Genomic DNA, 26,743 nt, shown 5'->3' on the forward strand with positions numbered 1-26,743 from the left:
GATACACTGTATGATGGAATGCAAGACTTAATATGGCTCAGATGTCAATTCTTTCCAAATTGATCTATAGATTCAAAGCAATCCTTATCAGAATCCTAGGAGGCTTTTTTTTTTTTTTTGCTGATTCTTTTTAAAAATTTTTTTTCTTTTATTTATTTATTTTTTATTTTTTATTTTTTAAAATTTACATCCAAATTAGGTAGCATGTAGTGCAACAATGATTTCAGTAGATTCCTTAATGCCCCTTCCCATTTAGCCCATCCCCCTTCTCACAGCCCCTCCAGTAACCCTCAGTTTGTTCTCTATATTTAAGAGTCTCTTCTGTTTTGTCCCCCTCCCTGTTTTTATATTATTCTTGTTTCCCTTCCCTTATGTTCATCTGTTTTGTCTCTTAAAGTCCTCATATGAGTGAAGTCATAGGATTTTTGTCTTTCTCTGACTAATTTCACTTAGTATGATGCCCTCCAGTTCCATCCATGTAGTTGCAAATGGCAGGATTTCATTCTTTTTGATTGTCAAGTAATACTCCATTGTGTGTGTGTGTGTGTGTGTGTGTGTGTGTGTGTGTCCCATCTTTATCCATTCATCCATCGATGGACATTTGGGCTCCTTCCATCCTTTGGCTCTTGTCGATTGTGCTGCTATAAACACAAGGGTGCACATGTCCCTTCGAAACAGCACACCTGTATCCTGTGGATAAATGCCTAGTAGTTCAATTGCTGGGTCGTAGGGGAGTTCTATCTTTAGCTTTTTTGAGGAACCTCCATACTGTTTTCCAGAGTGGCTGCACCAGTTTGCATTCCCAATTTGTTTCATCTTCTGAGAGTGTTTCATGATTATAAACAATGTTACAGTCATCAGTAGATTAATTGAAAAGTCACATCAATCATACAGTAGTACTATTTTTTATTTATTTTAATGTTTATTTCTGAGAGAGAGAGAGAGAGAAAGAGAGAGAGAGAGCATGAGCAGGGGAGGGGCGGAGACAGAGGATCTGAAGCAGGCTCTGCACTGTCAGCACGGAGCCCCGATGCAGGGCTCGAACCTATGAACTGTGAGATCACGACCTGAGCTGGAGTCAGACGCTTCACCGACTGAGCCACCCAGGCGCCCCTGTTTTTTTATTTTTCGAGGAACTCCCATACTTTCCTGTAATGGCTGTGCCATCTTGATTTCCTACCAATAGTGCACAAAGGTTCCGTGTTCTCCACTCGTGTCTCTTGTTTGTTCGGGAATAGCCATTCTAATTGGTGTGAAGTCATAGCTTTACGGTGTTGATTTACAATTCCCTGGTGATTAGCGATGGTGAGCATCTTTTCATACACCTGTTGGCCATTTGTGGTCTTCTTCGGAAAAAAGTCGACTCGAGTCCTTGGCCCATTTTCAAATTGGGCTATTAGTGTCTTTGCTACTGAGTGGTAGGAGCACCTTATGATTTTGCAGATGAACCCCTTATCAGATTCACGGTTTGCTAATATTTTCTCCTTTTCCATAGGTTGCATTATTCCCCCGTTGACTGTTTCATTTGCTGCACAGAAGCTTTTCAGTTTGATGTCGTCCCTCTTGTCTAGTTTTGTTTGTGTTGCCTGTGCTTCACATACAGTCAGCTGACCTTCAGCAATTTGCCAAGAATACACAATGGGGAAAGGCTAAGCCTTCAACAAATGGCAATGGGAAAATGGGACACCCACACGCGAAAGAATGACCTAGACCCTTATCTTATGCTATACACGAAAAGCCACTCAAAATGGATTAAAGACTAAATCTTATATTACAGGAGGGGCACCTGGATGCCTCAGTCGGGTAAGCGTCTGACTTTGGCTCAGATCATGATCTCACGGTTTGTGGGTTTGAACCCCACACCGGGCTCTGTGCTTATGGCTCAGAGCCTGGAGCCTGCTTCGGATTCTGCGTCTCCCTCTCTTTCTTTTTTTTTTTTTTTTTTTAATTTTTTTTTTCAACGTTTATTTATTTTTGGGACAGAGAGAGACAGAGCATGAACGGGGGAGGGCCAGAGAGAGAAGGAGACACAGAATCGGAAACAGGCTCCAGGCTCTGAGCCATCAGCCCAGAGCCTGACGCGGGGCTCGAACTCACGGACGGCGAGATCGTGACCTGGCTGAAGTCGGACGCTTAACCGACTGCGCCACCCAGGCGCCCCTCCCTCTCTTTCTGCCCCTCCCCACTCACGCTCTGACTCCGTCTCTCTCAAAAATAAACATTTGCTAAAAAATCTTATATTGGGGGGAAACCTACAAAAGCCTTCTCCTGACCTTTTCTATGTTAATTTATACTCGATGTGTGAAGTCCCACCCAAAATATGGGGAGGCATTTGATTGGAATTACATAAATCAGTTTAGGAAGAAAGACGCTGTTGTTCTATTGAGAATCCCCATCCATGAACTTGGAGTGTCTCCTTATTAATTTTAATCGTCTTTTTTATTTTAATCGTCTTTAATGATGCTGTAACCGTTGTAATATGCCACTGCATGGGTCTTTCACATCCTCTGTCATATTATTTCTACATATTTGTTTCTATTTTACTGTCCTCAGTATGTTCTCTTTAATTGCATTTTGTAGCATTTGGTTTCTGGAAGACCTAAATGTTGCAGAGAGTGTATTTCATCATAACATTTCAAGCGATCTTTATACTCTTCTGAATTTTCTGACTTTATCAATTCTTTTTGCAATAAACTGATTGATGCTGGATTGATGCTCAGAATTGATGCTGAGGGCCACCCCTCTATGCTCCCAGCCCCTCCCACCTCACCCCTGGCTCAAAAGAAGGTGATTTGGTTGGGGGCGGCAGGGGGACAGGGCACCTGAGTGGCTCAGTTGGTTGAGCGTCTGACTTCAGCTCAGGTCATGATCGCAACAGTTCATGAGTTCAAGCCCCGTGTCGGGCTCTGTGCTGACAGCTAGGAGCCTGGAGCCTGCTTCGGATTCTCTCTCTTCTCTCTCTCTCTCAAAAATAAACAGTAAAAAAAATTTTTTTAATTTAAAAATTTTGAAAAAAGGAAGGTGAATTTTAACCTAATGCCGCCTTTGAAGCCCCGAGTGAACGCTCCCAAATACCCCCACCCCCCCCCCCCGACACGAAGCTCTCCCTGCACACCCCTGTGTCTGTGACACGTCAGGGCCCCTCCCCCGAGCTGCTCAGAGCCCTTCCTGCCCTGCAGAAGCACTTTCTCCCTCCCGTGTTTCAGGCCAACACGGCCTACTTCCTCCAGCCCCACATCTGTCTCGGGCGTCCCACAGACCCCAGTTCACCCGCGGGGCCTCTACTTAGCCTCCGGCAGCATGATCCAATGTGTTTACCTCTGCCCTGTGATTTCTAGAGCCTAGGGCGGCAGTTGACAGCTTGTGTACGTGATCGGTCCCCCGTCTTCATCCAGTCTTGACCCTTCCCTTTCTCCCTCCTCAACATACCTCAGCTGTCCTGGTCCCTGAACGGTGATCTTTCTTGATTTCCCACCTGTTGAGTTGCAGGACACTTTTAACATATCTTTGCTGTCATTTTGGTGGGATCTCAAATGTGCGTTCAGCATACTATCTCAAGTGGAGGATTTCTTTCTTTTTTACATGAATGTTTATTTATTTATTTGTTGAGAGAGAGAGAGAGAGAGAGAGAGCGCGCACAGGGAAGGGGCAGAGGGAGAGGGAGACACAGAATCCGAAGCTGTCAGCACAGAGCCCGACGCGGGGCTCGAACCCACGAACTGTGAGATCATGACCTAAGCTGAAGTCGGACACTCAACCGACTGAGCCACTCAGGCGCCCTGACAAATGGAGGATTTCTAAAGTGACCGGTGAGTCAGGGAGACGACTGATTAATAGGAGAGCTTGAAAGCACGACCTGATGGCTGAGGGCACCGGGCTTGAATCCCCTCCACAATATCAAACGTACAAAATGGGCGTCTTCCTACAACTGAATACCTCCCAGGGATGTGGCGCTCGCTACCCGAAGTAGAAAACCAGGTGTCCACCCCAGTAGCCTGCCCTCTCTTCCTCTGGTTCGCTACGAGCTCTGCAGTTCACCCTCCGACCCCATCTATTTCCTAGAGGTTAAGGCAGACTTCAGAAAGTCCTTGTTCACATTCATTGCTACCCAAGACAGAGTGACTGCTGGATCCCTGAGCGTCTGGGACAGAGGACTAAAGAATTTTTGAGTGGGATAGGGAGGAGGGGTTGGACGGTGGCATGGGCGGAGCCTGGGAAAGAGCTCACCACCTGGTCCTCTGGGTAGAGGAGCCACAGCGAACCCGCCAGAAAGGTCGAGGACAGGTGTGAAGATAGAAACCCCTGGTAGCTTCAGGTCTCCCCTCTGCTTACTCTCCGCCTAGTTTTGCGCCCGTCCCAAAGGGATCTAACTGGCAGCTTTATAACACCTTGCTATGTAACGTTGCGTGAGATGCCATGGTATACTGATCTTCCTTCCCTGTTTCTCCTTTTTAAAAGAATTCTTCTTCCAGGCAGGACTTCAGAGTATGTCTGAAGTTTTAAAAATTGGGATTCTAAACATTTTGGAATTGCATTAAACGTGTAAATTATTTTTATACTCCTGTAAGAACAGGAGCTCCTGTAAGAACACAGCGCATTACTGAGAGCGTGTGCTGGGTTCGAATCCAGTCTGACAATTTTCCAGCTACGTATGTGACCTTGGCCGAGGTGCCTAGATTCTCTGTACCTTAACTCCGTCCATCAAACGGGTGTGGTGATAACAGCGCCTGGCTGTCGGGAGGATGGAACGCGACGGTTGGACGTGTAAAGCAGCGAGGGACAAGCGTTGTGCAAAGGGTCCTCCATTACTAGCGGTGTTCAGAACGCCCCCTTCAGGCAGAGAGCAAGCGGGGTGCTCTCTGGGTGAACCTCCTCCAGGCCACCAGGCGTGACCGTGTCCTCGCGTGTAAATCCTGCACGTTTCTTCAATGCTTCCAGGGTACGTGACGGCGCTCTGTGGACCCGCTGCTGCCGAGGCTTTTTGTTCAGGCGTGTTCAGTGCATCGGAGCTGGGGGGGGGGGGGGGGAGCGGGTGGCTGCAGGGAAGGCGGACCCAGTGCTGGGAGCCGGGAGGCCGAAAAAACGAAACTCGGCTGGGAAGGGAACCCGGAAATGGGTGCGAGAGCCCAGAGCTGCTGGAGAGAAACGAAACCGAAACCGAAAGCGGGAGAGAGGCGGAATGCCTGCGAGGCTGGGGAGCAGGGACGCGGGGCGCGGCGGCGGGGAGGCTGGGGCGGCAGCCCCACCCCCTGCCCTCCCGCCCGGCGCAGAGCCCAGGTCGGGGCGCTGCGGGCAGCGGGGAGCGCGCGCGGACCGCGCGGGAGGGCAGCCGGCCGTGGACATGGACGTGTACCGCACCCCCGCCGCCGCGCTGGACAACCTGGTGGCCCGCAGACTGCAGCCGTCCGCCGAATTCATGGGGGCTGCGCGGCGCGCCCTGGGCGCCCTGGGGGGCTTCCTGCGGGAGCGCGGGGGCCGCGCTGCTGCCCAGCCTTGGAGGGTGCTGAAAATCGCCAAGGTAGGCGCCGCGCAGGGGGCAGGGGAAGGGGCAGGGGCAGGGGCAGGGGCAGGGGGGAGAGCTCACCTGTAAACAGGAACAGCCCATTGCCGCGGGCGATGCGGCCGCGGACGGTTTGTATCAGCTCTTTCCATTCATTTCTTTGACACATTGGAGGCACGCTTGCGGTGCGCCAGCGCTGATCTAAGTGCCCTGAAAATACACTGCACACCACAGCCCGGCCAAGTGGGTACTATTAACCGCACCCGACGCATGGGAAACTGAGGCACGGAGCGACGAAATGATGTGTCCAAAGCTTGTAAGAGGCCCGGCAAGGTTCAAAGCCAGGTCGTCTGATTCTTGCATCTGTGCTCTTACAGGCTGCCTCCATTCAGTCATTCATTCGTTCATTCGCTCACTCACTCAGTCGTTTACCCAGTCCAAACAGACTCCAGTCCTCACACCGTGCCTGACCCTAAAGATGCAGAAACCCTAGTATTTCTCCAATAGCCACGGAGCCTAATTTACTGCGAAACCGCCCAATAACAATGAACATTGTCTCATTAAATGAGTCATCCCGCTGAATCCTCACATTCAACCAGGTAGGGATTATTACCCCTGTTTTACGACTGGGGAAACTGGGACTGGGGGTGGGTGAGCCACTGCCCCAGGCCACGTTTTGTCATTTAAATGCCTTCCTGCCGCTGTGACCTCAGGATGCCCACAGGCTCAGGCAGGAGACAGGCATCGGCTTCTGTGTCCTCAGCACTAACTCAGGGGCTCTAGAGCTGCGACGAAGGAACTTGGCTGGGGTAGAGGGGACTTGGAGCTTCTCAGGGAAGGGATGGAGACACAGGGCAAGGGACAGCCCCAGAGCAGCTGGTGGTTTCCTGGGGCTGAGTCTTAGCTTGGGAGGTGGGAAAGAAGGAGAGGCTTGCAGCCTGGGAAACGTGGAGGCAGATTTCTGCCTTTGAGGTGGAAAGGACGAATTTCTTTGGAGCAATAGTTTAAGAGTCTCTAAAGCTCTGGCAATCTTCAGCTTTCTTGGAAAGCCTGGGACAGTTCTTGTGGTTGACTTTAGCTTATGGCCTTCGGATCATTCAAAGCTTTGAAGGAGGCAGTGGTAAGGTGGGTATAGGGCCATGAGCTACCTTTCCAGTCTTCCGATGCTGCTCCCTGCGGAAAGGACTCCTTGGAGAATGGCCAGTTCCAGGGCTGGAATAATGTGCAAGATGAGCCTGGGGCTTCTAGTTGGACCAGAACGCAAAGAAGGGGTGGCTGACCTCTGTAGTCCTGTCAGAAGGACCGCCCTCTCCCCTCCCCCACCCCTGCCCAGGGCCAACAAGAAGGGGCTCTCCTGCCCCAGCTGTGACCACCAAAAATGTCTCCCGGTGGCGTGGCCAAAGGCTGAAATTTCTTTAAAAATCCCAGAAGGAGATGGGGCGCCTGGGTGTCTCTGGTTAAGTCTCAGGTCATGATCTCACAGTTTGTGGGTTCAAGTCCCGCATCGGGCTCCGTGCTGACAGCTCAGAGCCTGGAGCCTGCTTTGGATCCCGTGTCTTCCTCTCTCGCTGCCCCTCCCCTGCTCATGCTCTCTCTCTCTCTCTCTCAAAAATAAGTAAACATCAAAAAATTTTCTAAAATAAAAACATACATGAAGCACATGTGGCAACAGACTTCCTTAAAAGCCCGCTCTTCTTTTGTGTAGGTTTAGAAATGTGCACCATAAAAAAAGTATTTTTAAGGGAATTCATCGATGGGGAGGGGTGCGGGAAGAATGTAGGCTTGGAGCCCAGTCTTCTGAGCTGACCTCCCAGGTTCCAAGTACGGTGCCTTCTCTGAGGCAGGTGTCGGTGAGCAACCTCTCTGCACTTTCGTTTCCTCATCTCCTGGTTTGTAAAGTGGGAGCAGTAACAGTATCTTCCTCTCAGGCTTGTTAGGGAGCTTCCGTGAGATGATCAAGTGAAAACAGGCAGGAAATGCTCGGTTTACAATATTCCTCCGTGCTCCGCCCTGTTCCCCCTTTGTTGGCACCCCCCCCCCATGTGAGGAGCTGGCAGTAAAAAAAAACAAAAAAACAAAAAACAAAAACCTGGGATGCCATTGGGATAATTTGCCATCCCAGCTCGGTGGGGGAGATGCCCTCTGGAAGGCTAATGTGGTTCTTGGCTTTTCCAGGCTGCGTTAACTCACTTCACAGCCCCGAGGCTCATGTAACCGCGTGTAACCACATCACAGGGACTGCCTGGAAGTGAGATTACAGGTGTCAGACATTTGACAGAGCTCCAGGCACAGGGTAGAGACTCTCGTCATGGGAGTTTCCTTCGCAGGTCCTTCGCTGACAGCTTTGCAGAAAGAAACGCCCGTCAGAAAGGTCCCGGACATTCAGCAAGTCATATCATGGTTTTGAACTGATCCCAGGCAAAAGCCGAGAACATGTGTTCTGCAAAGCAGAATTTGTTTCGCCAGCATTTTGAATTAAAGCTTTTGTTCAATGTTTGTTTATGTTTGAGAGGGAAAGAGAGGGGCGGAGGGGCAGAGAGAGAGGGAGACGGGGGATCCGAAGCAGGTTCTGTGCTGACAGCGGAGAGCCTGATGCGGGGCTTGAACCCACAAACCGTGAGATCATGACCTGAGCTGAAGTCAGACACTTAACCTACTGAACCACCTAGGCGCCCCTAAAAAAACTTTTTTTTTTAAATTATAAATTAACAAAAGCTTTTTGAAGTCAGTGGCCAACACTTAGAGATATATGGATTTACAAATAAAACATGCCTTTCTTGAAAACTCAGGCCTGGCTTTCCTTGGCCTGCATTTCTGCATGGCTTCACATGCCAGGGGCTGTGTGGCCACCATCTCCCCCCAGAGCCGGCGTGGTTTGCTCAGGTTGCCTACCAGCCCACTCGGTCACCAGAATCTAAGAGTGCAGAATTCTGAATTGTTTTTTGCTTCACAGGGAGGCTCCTCTGGCCGGGGCACAGCTCTGAGGGGTGGCTGTGATTCCGAACTTGTCCTCTTCCTCAACTGCTTCAAGAGCTACGAGGACCAGGGCGTTCGCCGTGCAGAGATCCTCAACGAGATGCGGGGCCTGCTAGAATCCTGGTGGCAGAAACCCATCCCCGGTCTGTGCTTTGAGTTTCCCAAGCAGGACGCGGCCAGGGTCCTACGGTTCCGACTGGCATCCACGGACCTCGAAAACTGGATGGATGTCAGCCTGGTGCCCGCCTTCGACGCTCTGGGTGAGGGGTGCCTGACCCATTCCAGGGTCAGGGGCAAGATCCTTAGGAGTAGGACCGGGCTTCCAGTCCTAACCCTGCCACCAGCCTGCTGTGTGGCCTGGGCATCCCTCTCTGGGCTCTTGTTTCCTGACTACACGCATTGAGTGTGGGCCAAGAAAGCCCGGTTCCTCCTGGATCAGCTGGGGAGACGTTCCTTCAGCCACTGCCGAGAACAGTGCTGCTCGGCCCTTCCAGAAATACCCCAGGGGGAAGGCACAGCCACCTGGCCTCAGGGGGCTTGGGGACAAGGCCAGCATTCTGCAAAATCTTGTATTTCATCTTAAAGGCATTAATATGATTTTTGCACTCCCCTTGATAGTGTATCCATGCTTGATTTATAATATAGTATATATAATGTGCCCCTGTGCCCACATCTGTAAAATGAGGTTAATAATAATGGGACCGTAGCAATCCATCTTGCAGAGTGTTTGGAAAGACCGTGTGCGTGAAAACCTGTGATGAACTTGACACATGATGGGGCTGTATGAGTGCTTGCTGTCCTTCTTTCTATTATTATTATTATTATTATTATTATTACTATTTCCCATTATCAGTGTTCTTCTTATTAACCATGATGTCCTGGGAGACAGCTCTCTTGAACTTATCCAGGTTACGACGTCCTGACGGACAGCCACACTCTCCCACGCTCGGTACACGTATACTAATCATAATAGCTACTGCTTACTCAGTGCTCGACTCCAACAAGCACTTGACCTATTTCATCTCATTAATTCCTCAGAACAAACCTATGAGGTCTGTACTGTCTTGTCTTCCCTTTTCCTAAGAGGGGCACTGAGGCACAGAGATGGACGGTAACTCACCCAAAGCCGCACAGCAAGCAAGCGATGTCGGGGGAACCTGGGAAATTATGGAGCGCGTTTCCTTTTCCCAGGCCAGGCCCACAGGAAGCGGTGGCGGGAAAGGCCCACGCCGCAAAGGCAGCCAGCTTTAACTTCCAGTCCTGTGTCCGTCACTTGCCAGCTCTGTGACCGGGGGCAGAGCCCTGAATTTCTCTGTGCCTCAGTGTCCGCAGCTGTAAGATGAAGTGAAGGCAAGTTGCCCGGTGGGGTTTTGGTGGGGAGACGCGGCACTCGGTGTGCAACTTTAGTGTCGCAAGCACTAAAAAAATATTATCACTGCCAAGGGCTCAGAATCCTTTGCCTTACGGTTTCCCCAGCACCGTGCCTTTCCCCTCTGGCACCAATTAAAGGTATGTGCAGTGGCATTTTTGTTCTGCCTGAGGGAACCGCAGGGAGGGAAGAACTACCAGGTTCTAGGTACTCCTGATTCAGCTGGAAGCATCCTTCCTTTGTAGCTGGCTTGGAATGCAGCCGGGCCCTGGGGGCTGCCTGGCCATTTGGAAGGAAGGGGCTCTTCCTTCTGGTCTAGAGCTTTCCTCCCTGCCCCCTGAGAAGCTCCAGGCTCTCTTCCTCATCCTCCAGCCCCCATGCTCGTGGATACCCGCCTCCACCAAACTGCCCTCCTCCCCGCCCCCGGCTCTCCGTCCTGTGCCTCGGAACCCTTCCTGACGCACAGCACTTCACTCCCACAGGACAGCTCAGTTCCGATGTCAGACTCAAGCCCCAGATCTACTCCCGCCTCCTCGACAGCGGCTGCCAGGGGGGCGAGCACGCGGCCTGCTTCGCGGAGCTGCGGAGGAACTTCGTGAACGTTCGCCCGGCCAAGCTGAAGAACCTGATCCTGCTGGTGAAGCACTGGTTCCGCCAGGTAAGGTGGCTTCGGAGGGTCCTCGCCCCAGGCATAGGACTGTTGGAATTTGTGATTTCGCAATGGCGAGAATATTTTCTTATGTTCCGTGGCCACTCGTGTTTCTCTTTAGGGAGATATGCCTGTTCATGTCATTGGTTTATTATTTTCTTCTGGGCTAGCTGTTTTCTCCTTGTTGGTTTGTTGGAGCTCTTTACATATTCTGGGTGCTAATTCTTACTGAGTTAACATAATGCAGTCTGTTCTCCCTGGATGAGGCTGGGACTTCCGTTTTGTTCTTAGGTCTTTTGTCACGGAAAATGTCGGGATTTTAATGTAATCAGGTGTGTTCATCTTTTTTGTGTGTGATTTGTACTTGGTGCATCTTGTGTAAGTAGGCTTTGCCTATCCTGACTTTTTTCTTAATTTTTTTTAATGTTTATTTATTTTTGAGAGAGACAGAGACAGAGCTTGAGCGGGGGAGGGGCAGAGAGAGAGAGGGAGACACAGAATCCGAAGCAGGCTCCAGGCTCTGAGCTGTCAGCACAGAGCCCGACGTGGGGCTCGAACTCACGAACCGCGAGATCGTGACCTGAGCCGAAGTCGGGCGCTTCACCGACTGAGCCACCCAGGCGCCCCTATCCTTTCTAAAATTCTTCTCCCATATTTCCTTCCAGAAGGTTCTAAAGTTTTCTTTTCATATGGGTTCAGGACTTTGAACTCTCTGGAATATTTTATCTATGGTATGAAGTAACGCGGAGTTTTATACGCTTCCCGCCTCGGCCTCAGGAATGACCCCCACCCCCGAAACATTCATATTTGTCGACAGACTGTTGTGTATTGAAGAAGGGGTGCCCAGCCTGTGCCTGGAGATGAGGGAACAGGCCCCCTCCCCCCCAAGATCTTTGGGCACAAGGCTTGGTCTTTCTGGTGGACCACTCATCATAAAGCAAGTCTGGGGGGAGGAGATCCTGGATTCCGGATCTCGTTCAGCCAACGACTCGCTGTGTGGCCCTGGAAAGTTCTGCCATTCGCTCATTTGGAGGATGAGCAGCAGCCTCGCACTGCCCACCCGCCGGCCTCTCTCTGACTGCTCCCCAATCCCAGAGGCTCGCGTCGCATACGCCCGAGGCTTGGCCGAAGCCCCAGGAGCGAGGGCAGATGAGACGCGGCAGGTTGTTCCTGGAACACGGCATCTCAGGCTTCGCCTGCGTCCCGGTGGGCGGTCTCTGCACCCCCCAGACTGAGAGCTCCGGGGAAGTTCTCCAGGGAGCGCTCTCTTTCCCCTTCCCTTCCCCTCTTACAGGTGTGCCAGGGGGAGGTGAGGAGGGAGGAGCTGCCTCCAGCCTATGCCCTGGAGCTGCTGACCATCTTCGCCTGGGAGCAGGGCTGTGGGAAGGAGGCCTTCAGCCTGGCCCAAGGCCTCCGCACCGTCCTGGGCCTGATCTGTCAGTATCAGCACCTGTGTGTTTTCTGGACCCTCAACTACGGCTTCGAGGACCCTGCGGTCAGGTGGTTCTTGTGGTGCCAGCTCGAGAGACCCAGGTACCTCGCATCACCGCCCTGTCCCCGCTCTCCGGGGCTTGGGCCGCAGGAGATAATTAACAATGATCAATGATTCAACAGGCCTCCTCTCCCGGAGGCCTGCGCGGGGGGCCGAAGCCACACGCTGTGCGCTTACTAATTCAGTGGATTCAGCCCCAGAGGGAGATGACAGTCACTAGGGGGCGTTTTTAAAAAGATTTTTCTAGGGGCACCTGGGTGGCTCAGTACGTTAAGCGACACCTTCGGCTCAGGTCATGATCTCTCCGTTTGTGAGCTGGAAACCCACGTCTCGGGCTCTGTGCGGACAGCTCGGAGCCTGGAGCCTGCTTGGGATTCTGTGTCTCCCCTTCTCTCTCTGTCCCTCCCCCTGCTAGCGCTCCCCCCCCCCCCGGCCCTCTCTCTCTCTGTCTCTCAAAAATAAGTAAACCTTTAAAAAAAAAAAGATTTTTGCGTGAACGTATTTTACATGTGAACATTTTATGCGACACGTAGCATACAGGTACCAAGGGCACATTTTGATGCCTTTCTATAAAGTGAACCCACCTGTGAAAAGACCACCAACGGTGGGGCGTTCTTACTGTTGCTTATTGCGTTCTGTTGCCGAGCAGAGTACTTGCATCGTGTGCATTTATCACAATATGCTTTCCGTCCTGTTCCTCATGGACGGTTTGGTGGTTTCCACTCTGGGGCTGTTACCATGAGGCTGTTCTAAACAGCCCTGTACGCGCATTTCGGTGTGCCCGCACCGTTAGAGAGACACGTGGGAATGAAACTGCTTGGTCGCGGGGGTAACTCTGGGTCCCTGGGGGCGGATCCTCCTGTCTGATGATTCTAATGTGCAGAGTGGAGGATCATGACTCTGATGTAATCTCCACAGCAGCCCGCCCCCCCCCGCCGCAAGGTAACTGAGGCTCAGAGAAGGTAAGTCATCCGCCCTAGGTCACACAGCTGGAAAGGAGAAGAGCTGGAATTGGAGCCAGGCCTGCTTGACCTCGGAGCCCCTGATCCTGACCGTCTCGCTAACCAGAACCTTCTTGTCCCTCTGAATTTGCAGGCCCGTGATCCTGGACCCGGCTGACCCCACGTGGGACGTGGGGAACGGAGCAGCGTGGCACTGGGATCTACTGGCCCGAGAGGCAGAGTCTTGCTATGAGCACCCGTGTTTTCTGCAGGCGGCGGGGGGCGCTGTGCAGCCCTGGGAGGGGCCCGTGAGTGAGGGGCTCCCAGGATCCTTGTTACGCACCCAATTCGTGTACTCGGTGTTTCCTGAGCATCTGCTGTGTGCTGGGGCCCTGGGGTGTGGGACAGGCTTGAAAAGTGGGGGCTGCAGGCATGTAACACAACCTGATCACCAAGCTGAGCCTGCTTGGAGGAACCTTTCCGGTGGCGCTGTTATCATCTGCTTACCGCGCTGTGTCCGCCCGGCACCGGGGACCTTTTTATAATTTATCCCGTCTGGAAGGGCGCCTCTATCTAATCTGCACGAAGGCGCCTTAGGGGCTAGCGGTGACCCTCTCGCTTTCTCTCTCTGAGTCTCAGTCACACTGACCATACAATGGGAGGGGGCTGGCGAGAGAAGGGAGGGAGAAGCCTCTTCGCTTGTAAGACAGCTCCTTCAACAAACTTCCAGGGCCTTCCACGTCCTGGGTGCTCAGGTTTGGACCACCCCATCCAGCGAGACCCTGCCCAGAGGACCCCGGAGGAGAGCAGCAGTCTCGATGCCATGGACCCAAGTGCAGGGAGCAGGCAGCCCTCACGCCCAGCTCCCGGCCCCTCAGGGACAGCCAGCACCACCCCCTGTACTCTGGGGACGGCCTTGGATCTGTCACGCATCAGCACCAAGGACCTGGACCGCTTCATCCAGGACCATCTGAAACCGAACCCCCAGTTCCAGAAGCAGGTCAGCAAGGCCATCGATGTCATCTTGCATTGCCTCTGCGAGAAGCGTTTCTACAGGGCGTCCACAGTCAGCAAGGTAAGTTGGTGGGTGGGGACGCCGATGGGACCCTCCTGGGGCACCACAGCGAGGAGGGGGAAGAACCACAGCGCGGCTGAGGGCGGGCAGGGCAAGTGGGCATCCGTGGAGGGGCAGTTTGCTGGCCGGAGGTATGTATCTAAGTACCAGCTTTTTGGGGGGGATCTTTTTTTTTTTTTTTTTTTTTTTTTTAATTTTTTTTTTTTTCAACGTTTATTTATTTTTGGGACAGAGAGAGACAGAGCATGAACAGGGGAGGGGCAGAGAGAGAGGGAGACACAGAATCGGAAACAGGCTCCAGGCTCTGAGCCATCAGCCCAGAGCCCGACGCGGGGCTCAAACTCACGGACCGCGAGATCGTGACCTGGCTGAAGTCGGACGCTTAACCGACTGCGCCACCCAGGCGCCCCAGGGGGGGATCTTTTTTAATGATAGTTTTTTAAACCACTAACAGAGCACGCCTCCTTTGTGCTCAAAACCCTCCCCGGGTTCACAGAGCACAGTGGCTTCGAGGCCCATAGAATCTGGCCCTGGTCTTTCTCAGAACTTCACTTACTCCACACTGGCCTCCTGGCTGCTTCTTGACCTCACCGGCCAGAGTCCGCACTGGCTGGTTTCTCTTTCTGGAATCCCTCACCACCCCACCCCCCGCCCCATCCACTTGGCTTCCCCCACTCTCCTTTAAGTCTAGGGTCCCAGCCCTCTAGAGTCTCATGGAGGCCTGATTGCTCAGTTCACAACTGCAACCTCCCTTCCACAGCCCCACCCCGTCCCCTTACTGCTTTATTTGCCTGCACACAACCCTTAGCGCTTCTGGGAGCTGTTGTTTGCTGACTGTCCCTCCCTCCTCTCCCCCTGCTAGAATGTAAGTTCCAGGAGAACAGGTAACTTTTATGTACTCCCATACCTTGCCACATGTGAGTGCCCAATAAACGGATGGATGGATGGAAGCAGGCCAGCAGAGCACATCCACAGGCCCCATTTGGCCCCGGGACCTCAACGTGCCATGTGTGGTCCAGATGGGCAGTCAATAGGTGCTGCGGATGTTCGGCTAAAATCATTAATCCCTGCCCCCTTCACCGCACCTCCCATTTTCTGTTGCTACATGTTGGTCTGACTTTGCGCAGGCCCCGAGGGTCAGAAGGCAGGTGCAGGCGGACATAATCTGACTCTGCCAGGCTTCTAAGAGTCAGAGGTCACGGGGCTTGTGCAGCCCACCTCTGTCACGGTGTCCCCAGACCCGACACCAGCGACAGAGTAGTGTTGGGACTGCAGTGGGGGTACAGCGGGTGGGGTCATAGTCTGACTCCTGAGCTCAGGGACAGTCACGGGTCTCAGACGCCCCATCCTCTGCAGGGGGGCTCATTTGGCCGGGGCACAGACCTGAGGGGCTACGGTGATGCCGAACTCGTCATCTTCCTCAACTGCTTCGAGGACTACGGGGACCAAAGGGCCCGCCGCCTGGAGATCCTTGATGAGATGCGGGCACAGCTGGAATCCTGGTGGCAAGACCCAGTCCCCGGCCTGAGCCTCCGTTTTTCTGAGCAGACCGTGCCCGAGGCTTTACAGTTCCAGCTGGTGTCCCGGGCCCCAGGAAGCTGGATGGACGTGAGCCTGCTGCCCGTCTTTGATGCCGCGGGTGAGGGCTGCCTCCAGCCTGTGCCTTGGAGACCAATTCCCTCGCCCGCTATGCTACACAGCTTGCCTGGGGTCGAGATCACCCACCTTGCGGAGTTATTGGGTGGATGAGCGAAAATTACTGAAAAGCACCCAGCACGTATTTGGTGCTTAAAAAAAAAAAAAAGAAAAGTTCTGATTGCTCTTCCATGTCGTAGACTGTATATTATGGGTTGCAGTGCTATGCTATGTAATTAACGTTAAAATATTAATAAAGGCTGGGGAGTGGCTGGGTGGGGACATGCTGCTGTCTTCGTTAGAGCTAGGCACGCAGAGTACTTCACATTTCGCAGGGCAGCTCTGTGCGGGCGCCAGACCTGAGCCCCAGATCTACTCCAGCCTCCTCGACAGGGGCTGCCAGGGGGGCGAGCACGTGGCCTGCTTCGCAGAGCTGAGGAGGAACTTCGTGAACACTCGCCCACCCAAGCTGAAGAACCTGATCCTGCTCGTGAAGCACTGGTATTACCAGGTGAGGCCTCCATACCCGCCTCCCTCCTCCCAGGAAGTAGCTGCTGTCATGGCAACTGCCTCAGCCAATCAGCGCCTCCCCCAGGCAGCCATCTCCCTTCCTTCACTTCTTATTGGCCATCCCAAGTAGAAGGTCCACCGCCTCCATCCTCCATTTCCGGTACAGACCGGAAGTCCCTGGCTGAAAGAAAATCTCTTTGTCCGTCAAGCTCCGAATGCCCGTTTCTTGTAGTTGGGGTTCACCATCCACCTCTAGCTCATCTGTTTCCCTTCACTCCCCACGCTGCTAATGGATTTCCTGTTCTTGCCCACCCCCAAGCCCTAGCTTATGCTGTTCCACCATCACTGTCTTGTGTGCAAGGTGTACTAAATAAACCCCGAGCTTCCTCCAGAGCTCCTTCACCGAAAACACTCATCTGAATGCACTCGCATTCGTGTACTCATTCAGCAAACATCTACTGAGCACCCACTGCCACTAACGTCACGATTGTGTCAGATGTTGGGATACCAAGCTGAATATATCGCAGCCCCCATTCCTGTACAACCGTCCCGTACACCCTTGATGGAGAGACTCTAGGCAAAGATCAAGTCTGAGATTCTTAGCCTCGCTGTGTGACCTTGGACAAGTCACTACCCACGCCCGTTCCCAGACCTCTGTGTGTCCACCTGTAAAATAAAAAGGGTTTCATTTTGTCCTGTAAAATGAAAAGGGCTTTATTTTTTATATTCCCCTCCCTCTCCAAGTACATAGGGCCATGCTTGGCACATCTTGGGTACTCAACTCCACTCATTCTTTGATTGGCCTTGGGTGACCTAGGTCGCAGCTCGGAACAGAGGACAGCAGCCAGCCTGTGCCTCCCTGCCCCCAGTCTATGCCCTGGAGCTCCTGACCATCTTCGCCTGGGAGCAGGGCTGCAGGAACGATTCTTTCAACACGGCTGAAGGCCTCAAGACGGTCCTAGGGCTTGTCCAGCAGCACCAGCAGCTTTGTGTCTACTGGACGGTCAACTACAGCTTTGAGGACCCAGCTATCAGAACATACCTTCTTGGCCAGCTTCAGAAACCCAGGTGCAGACCCACGATGCACTGCATCGTCCTTTCTTCTCCCCCCCCCCCCCCCACTGGAGTCACTGCATCCAGGAGGGATCCAGGCTGGGATCTGGGTGCCTCAACCCCACTCCTCGCTCTGGACTCTTTGCTGAAGAAGCATGGACACAGGGAGCCCCCAAAGAAGCCAGAGCCACGTTCATTAACACAATAAAATATCATTTCTGAAATGAAGGGCTCACCCAATACCTGACTGAGGCAGCCAGGTGGGAACCCTACTGTGCTTGGGACAGACTGGGCCAGCCCTAAGGTCCTGACACTCTTCTCCTTCTCCCCAGCCCCGACACCCTTTCCTGGTCCCTCCCACCCCCCTGCTCTTCACTGATTCCCACCTTCCCCACCTGCCTGCCCATCCACTCTGCCCCCCAGGCCCCTGCTCCTGGATCCTGCTGACCCCACCTGGAATGTGGGCCAGGGCAGCTGGGAGCTGTTGGCCCAGGAAGCAGCAGCTCTGGAGACACAGGCCTGCTTTAGGAATAGACAGGGGACGTCTGTGCAGCCCTGGGATGTGATGGTAAGAGGGGAGCCCCCGGGGCGGCGGATGCCATTGGTGCCCCCTTCCAGACCCCCTTTCCCTGCCGGTGCGCGCATTCCCCAGCTGCCAGGAGTGTGTGTTTCTGCCAGCTTACAGCTGAGACACCTGTCGTTCTGTCCCAGCCAGCGCTTCAGTGACACGGGGGACAAAAAGCCCACCCTCGTTTTTAAGGCAAGACCCGCTCTGTGATGCAATTCCGAGTCCAGAGTTCCCCGTGGGATCGAGAGAAAGCTTTCTCGAGCTGGAGCCTTGCTTAGCTCCTTCTCCTGCTTCCCTCACTCCCCTTTTCCTGCAAGCACTGCCCCCCATTAATCCACGTACGAGCACCCCCATCGCAGGCTCTGCTTCTAGGGGACCCCTGCTTAAGGCGATAGCCAGCCCCCGAAGGGATATGAGTCTATTGCCCTTGCTTTTGTCAGCCGGATCTCATAACCAGGGCTTGATGCTCACGACAATCCAGTGAGGCACGGGCCTTGTTATTGCCCCCATTTAAAGATGGTGAAACCAAGGCTGCGTGTTGGCGGTGGAACCAGAACGTGAACTCGGGTCCTTCTGATGCTACCACACAGACCTGCCAACCAGCTGAGAAAGAAAAGGGCTGTGGGAGGTAGCGGGAGTCTCATCCTCCTAGACTGGCAAGAGGCAGGGCCTGCGCGCTCCTAGGGAATCCTGGCTCGAGCCGGCGCTACCTGGATTCTTTCTGTAGCCTGCTCTCCTTTACCAAACACCAGCTGGGGACCTTGACAAGTTCATCAGTGAATTTCTCCAGCCCAGCCGCCAGTTCTTGGCTCAGGTGAACAAGGCCGTCAATGCCATCTGCTCATTCCTGAGGGAAAACTGCTTCCGGAATTCTCCCATCAAAGTGCTCAAGGTGGTCAAGGTAAGTCCCCAGGGGGCCGTGGGCAAGGAGGGCCCTGCAGGCTGGGGATCTCCCCCAGGCGAGGGCCAGGCCTGACCCACCTCTGTGGTCCTTAACAACAAGCGGTACAAGGCCAAACACAGAAGGGAAACCAGAACGCAGTTGTTGTAGGTGGGTGGCGGCGGGAGGGCTCAGAGGTGTCCAACAAATCTCTTCTGGTCGCTTGTGACAGCCAACTCAAAAGGAGGGACGAAAGGAGTATATTGGCTGATGTAAATGGAAAGCCCTGGAGTAGATCTGCCATCAGGTACAGCTAGATCCAGGAGCCCATGCGGGGTCATCAGGACTCAGCTTTTCATCCCAGCTCTTGGCTCTGCTGTCCTCTGTTTCGGACAAGCCCTTTCCATGTGATGGTTCTTTGCATCTCTAAGCTTCCAGAAAGGGGGATTCCTTTTTCTCAAAATTCAAATGAGTCTCGGAATTGAGTCTTATTGTCCTGACTCGGGTTATATACCCCTCCCCAAACTCATCACTGGGGCTAGGGAGACACCATGCTCTGGCCAAGCCTGGTTCATATTATTGAGTCAGTCCCACGTGGACCTGAATTGTGGGGGAGGAGCGATTCCCCCAAAGAAAACCAGGGTGCTGGTCATCGAAGTAGAAGGGATGCTGGGGGTGTATCAAAAGTCACATTATCCACTGCACCAGATACAACCTCGGTCCACAACTGAAGTCACAAGTGAGACCCAGGTTAGCTCTGGAAGATTATCAGCATAGAATCAGCCAATGAAAAGTCCCAGGCCTGATGATTTGCTGTGTGGCCCCAGGCAAATACCTTCCCCTCTCTGATCCTTACCTTCTTTGTCCATAACACTTAAAGATGATAACCTGACTCACTGGTTTCAACCGTGGCTTCACTTAGAATCACGAGGTGACTTTTCAAAATTAGACTGATGCCCTGTCCCCCTCCCAGGCCAATTAAATCACAGCCACAGGGCCACAGGAGCCATATGTACATCAGTCAGGTTTTTTTTGTTGTTGTTGTTTTTTAATTTTTTTTTTTTTCAACATTTATTTATTTTGGGGACAGAGAGAGACAGAGCATGAACGGGGGAGGGGCAGAGAGAGAGGGAGACACAGAATCGGAAACAGGCTCCAGGCTCCGAGCCATCAGCCCAGAGCCCGACGCGGGGCTCGAACTCACGGACCGCGAGATCGTGACCTGGCTGAAGTCGGCCGCTTGACCGACTGCGCCACCCAGGCGCCCCACGACTGGAAAGTTTTTAAAGCTCTCCTGGTACAAGCAGGCTTGAGAACCACAGGTCAAAAAAATAAACAAATCTCTCAAATCCCTCCCAGCCCCCAAACTTGATGGAATGAGAACGTTTGCATTTGTTGAAGGGTTTAAACTTAACATCTTGCACATTCCTTTTTCTTGCAACCATACTACGTCTTAACCGCATATTAAAGAGGTAAGACAGAGAGGTTAGGTGACTTGCCCAAGGTCACACAGCAAGTTCCTGGCCCACAGGCTCCAGCAGGAGGACGTCATGCAGTCCTGCAAGGGTCAAGCCGCCTCCGTGTCCTCCCCAGGGTGGCTCTTTAGCCAAAGGCACAGCTCTGCGAGGCCGCTCAGATGCTGATATAGTGGTGTTCCTCAGCTGCTTCAGCCAGTTCACCGAACAAGGAAACAAGCGGGCTGAGATCATCTCAGAGATCCGAGCCCAGCTGGAGGCATGTCAGCAGGAGATGCAGTTCGAGGTGAAGTTCGAGATCCCCAAGTGGGAGAATCCCCGCGTTTTGAGCTTCTCTCTGATGTCCCAGACGATGCTGGATCAGAGCGTGGACTTTGACGTGCTGCCAGCCTTTAACGCCTTAGGTGAGGTACCCAAGCATACTCCTGAGAAGGGGAAAAGCAGAGGCAGGGCTGCCAGGGACAGCAGTCGAGGTTGTGCACTGCACAACCAGACCACACATGTTCACAGGGCAGGCATTGTACACATGTGTGTTTCTCACCACTTTCCTGCAAGGTGTCTGGAGAAAAGGACACGTTTTTCTAATTCATACAACAGTTCTATGCGATCTAACAGTGGCCCTGGGCTGGGCCCTAGTCTCAGCATGACAGATGACCTTGAGCAAGGGAATTCCCTGCCTTGAGCCGCAGTGTCTTCCCCTGACACTGTATTCGAGTGTCTCCGTGCACTCCCAGCTTCGAGGATTTGTGTGCTACCTTCTCCACCTTCCACAGACCCGGAGCATCCGTTCGTTCAACACATGCACCAAGTACGTGTCCAGCATTCTCCGTGGCACCAAGGGTACATCCCTGCACAAAACAAACACAGATCCTTTCCATCTATTCAGTTCTGAGCTTGCACTGGAAAGTTCGCAGAGCGAGGACGTCCCGTGTATTGGAATGTACTTGGCTCCTGAGGTTTGGGAAACGAGTAACAAGGGAGGGACTCATCCACGCTTGAATGTCAAGGAGTGCCTTTAAGGGCGGTGAAGCCGGAGAGTGATACGGTCCTGTTCCTTACAGGAGGCTCTAAGACCGAGGCTCTGCCTTTGTTAGAGAGGGCTGAACGAGTGTCCAGGAGCCGCTAAAGATGTGTCAGCTCCCAGCTGAGACTTCTTGCTGACGGCCAACCGGAGGGGTTGAAAGGGGGCAGGAAGGGCCGCGAGATTCTCACCGGGGATTTAAGGCTGGGTCACGCCACGTCTGTGTTCCGTCTAAGATCCCCTGTGCCCCCTCCCCGCCGCCGTGGGTCCAGACCCCCGGCGAGGGAGGTGCCCAAGTAGGAGATCCTGGAAGGCCCGTCTCAGTTGGCCCCAGGGGGGTTCTGGGAAACGAGCCGACGGTGGCCTCCTCCCTGTCTCCAGGCCAGCTGAGCTCCGGCAGGAGGCCCACGTCTCAAGTCTACGTCGACCTCATCCACAGCTACAACAACGCGGGCGAGTACTCCACCTGTTTCACGGAGCTGCAGAGGGACTTCATCGTCTCTCGCCCCACCAAGCTGAAGAGTCTGATCCGATTGGTCAAGCACTGGTACCAGCAGGTTCGGCCACGAGGACGGGGCCGTCCCCCCGCCCCCCGCCTGGGCCCCGGAGCACTGTCCTGGGAGGAGGCGGGGCGCGACCCTGGGTTGGCCGAGCGGCCGGAGAGAGATTTCATAGCTGTGGGACCTTGGTTTGCTTATCGGTGAACTGGGGCTGGTGTTGCCACATCGCAGCATATGAGGGCATAGTGCGTGGCCGGGCATCTGACGCATGGAAGTGCCCGGTAAAGGTTTGGGGTGGTCTTGCCAGCTCTGGAAGGGTCCCTCCTGTGCCTCTTCGCTGCCAGTGTGAACCCACACTTTCCCTTTATTCCCCAGTGCAACAAGATGCCCAAGGGGAAAGGCTCCCTGCCCCCCCAGCACGGGCTAGAGCTCCTGACGGTGCATGCCTGGGAGCAGGGCGGCCGGGACCCCCAGTTCAACATGGCGCAAGGCTTCCGCACCGTCCTGGAGCTGGTCAGCCGGTACCGTGAGCTCTGTGTCTACTGGACCGTCAACTACGACAACCGGGACAAGACTGTCAGGGACTTCCTGAGCCAGCAGCTTCAGAAGCCCAGGTTCTGGCCCACCCTCAGTGTTGCAGTGTCTCAGATCTGGGGTCCCTCGCCCTTCCCACTTCCGCAGGGCACAGAGCAGGGACAGCAAACTCCTCTTCCTGGAACGGAGCTCCTTTCTAACAGGGACAGCCTTAGCACCTGAGGGACAGGCACTCCGTTTCCTGGTCCCCTGGTTGCCAGGTGAAATGTAAGACTGCAAGTCAAGTTTGAATTTCAGAAAAAGAACGAGTGACTTTTTAGTATGTGTGTGCCCCACGCGGTCCTTGGGACATACTGACGGTTTTCCAGAGCTCAAATTTCACTGGGCATCCTCTGTTTATATTTGTTAAATGCGCCAACCCTACCTGGAACCCACCGGGTAACAGGAGCAGGTCTGCTTCTTTGGCATTTTGCCTCCCTCTGAAATGGCGCAAAGATAACAGAGACGCTTGCGCAAATTCACGATGCATCTCCAGTCAGTGGGCGATGGCAACTTAGAACAATGTGTTGAGAAAGACTCTGGCGTGGTGACATCTACCACAGATGTAGGAAGGGAGAGTGGTAGAACGAGTCCCGAGATTAATTAACAATGCCTGCTCCATGCTGAAGGGGTAAGAGTAGCCCAAACGAACATGGTGGTTGATTAGTAATGTCTGCCCGGGACACAGAAGGGAGAAGGGGCCCGTGCAGAGTGTTGGGTGATGGAGGAGAATAGTCCAACCAGTCCCACAGAAGGGCACCCAGATGTTGCCAGGGATCGGACTGACCCTGATGGGGATTGCAGGCCCATCATCCTGGATCCAGCTGACCCGACGGGCAACCTGGGCCACAATGCCCGCTGGGACCTGCTGGCCGAGGAAGCTGTGGCCTGCATGTCTGCCCTGTGCTGCATGGGCAGGGACGGCACCCCCATCCAGCCATGGCCAGCGACGGTAAGAGAGCTGTATGGCACAGCAGGGCGCACCCTTCCCTGGGGACAGTGTGCTCAGGGGAGGGGCCCCCATGCCTCCACGTCCCAGCTGTCCCTTGGTCTCTGCTTCTCCAGGAAAGTTAGGACAAGCCAACTTCTTCTGTCACCTTCCGCCAGGCTGCCGTGTGAAGGCCGGAATTTGTACCAGATGGAGGGATGGCACCAGCCGTTGGCGTGGAGAGACTTCGGGTCACCTGCCAGATGTGCGTGTGTGTGTGTGCTTGTGAGAGACAGAGAGACCTCGATTCCTCTGTCCAGCCTCCCGACTCCTATCCCTGCCTTCCCACTCTCTGCCCTCCTCCTGCTCTGCGTACCCAGCCCAGCTGAGTTTTATCAAATATCCCCTTGCGTCAGACGGGCACTGGCTACCACAAGGCTCCCCTGCTCCCCTGCCTCCTGCAGCCGCGCACCAGACTCGGTGGGCTGGCAGCGGCCTGTCGCCGCCATGACTCCACTCTCAGACAGCCACTGTCATGTACCACACTGCGTCCCGACCCTGCCGAGAATGTCCTCCTCCTTCCTGCCTTCTCTGCCCGTCCGCACCGGTTCACATCTTCCGCTGAAGCCCATCCCTGTCTGCCCAGTGGCCTCTCCTCCTTCCCCAGCCCAGAGACTTTCGCAGAGATGGCAGTCTTCGTGCCATTTGTCAGCCACAGGCCATTGGCAGTGGCCGCCTGGAGCCCTGGGTTCTGGAGGACTCTAAAGAATGGATGCATATCTGGGAAGAGTGATGTCATCAACTAGTGATGTCTGCCATGGATGCGGTAGGGGAACGTGGTGGCACGAGTGCTGTGATTGATTAGCGATGTCTGGCCCCAAGGCAGGAATATGGGCTCACAGGCTAACGGTGTTATTGAGCAGCTCTATGAGCTCGGCCACCAGCAGGAAGAGCCTGCCCGGATGGGCCGGTCTTGTCTGCCACAGACAGAAGGCGTGGGGACGTGTGTACCATGCAGTCCCTCTCATGGGACCCCTGACTGAATGCCTTTTTGCTGGAGCCTTGTTTTCTACCTCCTTCGCGCATCTTGAGACCACGCCCTGTCTGCCTTCTTGAATTTTTTTCTGGGCTCCTGTCTTCTCTCCTGATGTGCTGGAACATCGCCGGTGGGATTCTCCATCCCCAGAGCGAGCCAGTGCCCAAACAACAGTGCTCAGCCTGCTTCCCTCCGCCCTCCAGGCAAATCCACGTGTGAGTTGCAGGCGGGGCTCCTGCCCTCCAGGCCAACAGCTGTGTCCCTCTTAGTCAAGGCTCAGCACAGAAAACAGGAAGTAGTCAGGAATCGTTAGCAGGAAGGGATCCCATCCAAAGTCCCTGGACAGTCGGGAGGAGCGGAAGGCAAGGACCGTCGTGGGACTGGTGGTCTCAAGGTTAGACCCCCGTGGCTGAATCAGAGGTCAGGAAGCTGCCCCTGCCTGTCACCAGGCCACCGCCTCACACCCACCTAGCTGGGGCCGGACCCGGGATATGGGCTTCAGCAGCCACGGGTGTCACTCGGGACTTGCCAGCCACCAGCTCTGCAGGAAGATGCCTTCTGTCTCCCTCCTGGAGCACAGTCGAAATTACGGCCAGAAGTCTGGCGACAGGGCCATCGGAAGCGAATGGTTCACCTCCCACTCCTTGCAGCGCAGGGAAGGAGGGATGCCCAGTGCTGACAGCCCGCGTCCGGGTCGGCATCCCCAGCAGATGCGCTGTGAACTGCGAATGTCTGTTGGGCAGGTGAGAGGGTGGGCCGTCCCAGAGGGAGGACCAGGAGGAGACAGAGGGGAAGGAGCCACCATGCATCCCCTCCCTGCCCCCCCCCCCGAGTGTCTCAGGTGGCCTGACTCTCCGTGGCCCACTGCTGGGTACTGCCGGTCGGGCGCCGAGTCCGTTCGGGCTGCTGTAATGAAGCACCACAGACCGAGTGGCTCATCAACAACGGCAACGTATTTCCGGCAGCTCTGGAGGCTGGAAGTCAGCACGGTCGGGTTCTGGGAAGAGCCCCTTCCAGGCTGCAAACTTCTTGTGTCCTCACATGGCAGAGAGCCGGCCAGCTCTCCGGACTCTTCTAACAAGGGCACTGATCCCATTCGTGAGGGCTCCCCCTCGAGACCTCACCACCTCCCACAGACCCCCACCTTCTCATACCATCCCATCGGGATTGGGGTTTCAACATAGGAACCGGGGGGGGACATACACCATGGCGGGGATGCAGACCGGGAGTGGCGAAGAGCCTTCCCCTGTCCATGCCATTCTTAGAAAGTGCCAGAGAGCAGGCCCTCTGCTCCGGCTGGGGCCACAGCGGCGGAGGCTCGGGGGCAGAGCCCCCGGATTCCGGGGCCGCGTGGGTGCCTCCCATCCCTGTGCCACTCGCTCTGGCAGCTGGACTGCTACTGAGGGCACGTGGTGTTAATAAAGCCTTCTTAAACTCACTTCACTGACTGTGAAGCCGGGGCTGGGGTTCGCAGGACCCCAAGGTACACCTTTTGTGTTGGTGCGGTTCCAGGGGCTCAGAGCTGACACCGGTGGGCAGCAGGGACCCGTCCCACCCCGTGTCCAGCAGCAGGTGGGGACCTGGCCTGGGCGTTGCAAGCTGGTGGTTCTTGGCCCAGGTGGGGCCAGCAGCAGGGTCTCAATTCGATAACTCCCATCGTCATGACGCGGACTCTATGCACCCCACACCCCCCAAAATGGCTCTTGAATTAGGATAATTGTGAGATGGTGAGAAATGGGGTAGCTCCAGTAGGTTGGAGGTGAGAAGGACCTGTCACCTGGTCCGGGCTGACCTGAGGGGCAGGGGGAGGGGGAGGGCGCGGGTTTATTCTGCATCCTTGACAACGGCCACTCTAGTATTGGCATCATAGCCCCACTGTCCCGTTTGAGGGCTTCCTGATCTAGCCACACCCTTAATAGGTGGCGATTTTAAGTTGATTTCTTACATGTAATGACCCTAAGGATGTAAGGGTTAAATTGTGGTGTAGGGCTAACCTATAGCTTGAGAAATAACAGCTTTGTTTTGACCTGAAGGCTAAGAGAGAGCAGCCTGGCTTTACTCTTGTAAATTAGGCCTCACCAATTAAGGAAACAAAAGTTCAAAGAAAAGAGCATCGGAGGCAGGGTCAAGGAGATCAACTGGACTTAACGGCAGAAAGTCTAGAATAATCACCCCATCCGGGAACTGTTTCCACCTCATCTGGGAACTATTTCTTTGTTCTGTTCCCAGGTGATGATAAACGATGTGGTCGGCTATAAAAACTCTGTACCCCGGCTGTTCGAGGCCGCACTCTGATCAAAAGTGTTGGTCCCGGGGCACCTGGGTGGCGCAGTCGGTTAAGCGTCCGACTTCAGCCAGGTCACGATCTCGCGGTCTGTGAGTTCGAGCCCCGCATCAGGCTCTGGGCTGATGGCTCGGAGCCTGGAGCCTGTTTCCGATTCTGTGTCTCCCTCTCTCTCTGCCCCTCCCCCGTTCATGCTCTGTCTCTCTCTGTCCCAAAAATAAATAAACATTGAAAAAAAAAAAAATTAAAAAAAGTGTTGGTCCCGATCGGTCGGCCTT

At 54.2% G+C, this 26,743-nt stretch overlaps 1 protein-coding gene across 4 annotated transcripts; it reads left to right on the plus strand.

Annotated features, from left to right (window-relative positions):
• The first annotated feature begins 4,922 nt into the window (after positions 1 to 4,922).
• Positions 4,923 to 26,343, plus strand: OAS3 (2'-5'-oligoadenylate synthetase 3). 4 transcript variants are annotated; one of them, XM_045459352.1, is made up of 16 exons: positions 4,923 to 4,939; positions 8,454 to 8,736; positions 10,328 to 10,503; positions 11,789 to 12,027; positions 13,082 to 13,235; positions 13,658 to 14,002; positions 15,341 to 15,641; positions 15,973 to 16,148; positions 16,965 to 17,215; positions 17,624 to 17,768; positions 18,496 to 18,669; positions 20,242 to 20,527; positions 21,526 to 21,701; positions 22,020 to 22,258; positions 23,022 to 23,169; positions 23,325 to 26,343. In XM_045459352.1, the coding sequence occupies exons 2-16, from the start codon at positions 8,577 to 8,579 to the stop codon at positions 23,334 to 23,336; spliced, it is 2,982 nt and encodes a 993-aa protein (XP_045315308.1). In that variant the 5' UTR covers positions 4,923 to 4,939; positions 8,454 to 8,576; the 3' UTR covers positions 23,337 to 26,343. The 4 variants fall into 4 exon arrangements, with proteins under 4 accessions (XP_045315308.1, XP_045315306.1, XP_045315307.1 ...); XM_045459350.1 differs by lacking the exon at positions 4,923 to 4,939 and adding an exon at positions 5,145 to 5,518; XM_045459351.1 differs by lacking the exon at positions 4,923 to 4,939 and adding an exon at positions 5,145 to 5,518 and having other exon boundaries at positions 15,359 to 15,641.
• Positions 26,344 to 26,743: the final 400 nt, after the last annotated feature.

Source organism: Leopardus geoffroyi, chromosome D3 (assembly GCF_018350155.1).
Source record: "Leopardus geoffroyi isolate Oge1 chromosome D3, O.geoffroyi_Oge1_pat1.0, whole genome shotgun sequence".
Taxonomy (NCBI): Eukaryota; Metazoa; Chordata; class Mammalia; order Carnivora; family Felidae; genus Leopardus; species Leopardus geoffroyi.

What these genes read in the sequence shown, in the direction of transcription:
- OAS3 (XM_045459350.1), top strand. Translation starts at nt 5,180, where the DNA reads ATGCCTGCGAGGCTGGGGAGCAGGGACGCGGGGCGCGGCGGCGGGGAG. An exon ending in GGGTGCTGAAAATCGCCAAG is followed by an intron (nt 5,519 to 8,453) that starts GTAGGCGCCGCG and finishes TTTGCTTCACAG; the next exon opens with GGAGGCTCCTCTGGCCGGGG. An exon ending in GCCAGCCTTTAACGCCTTAG is followed by an intron (nt 20,528 to 21,525) that starts GTGAGGTACCCA and finishes CCCTGTCTCCAG; the next exon opens with GCCAGCTGAGCTCCGGCAGG.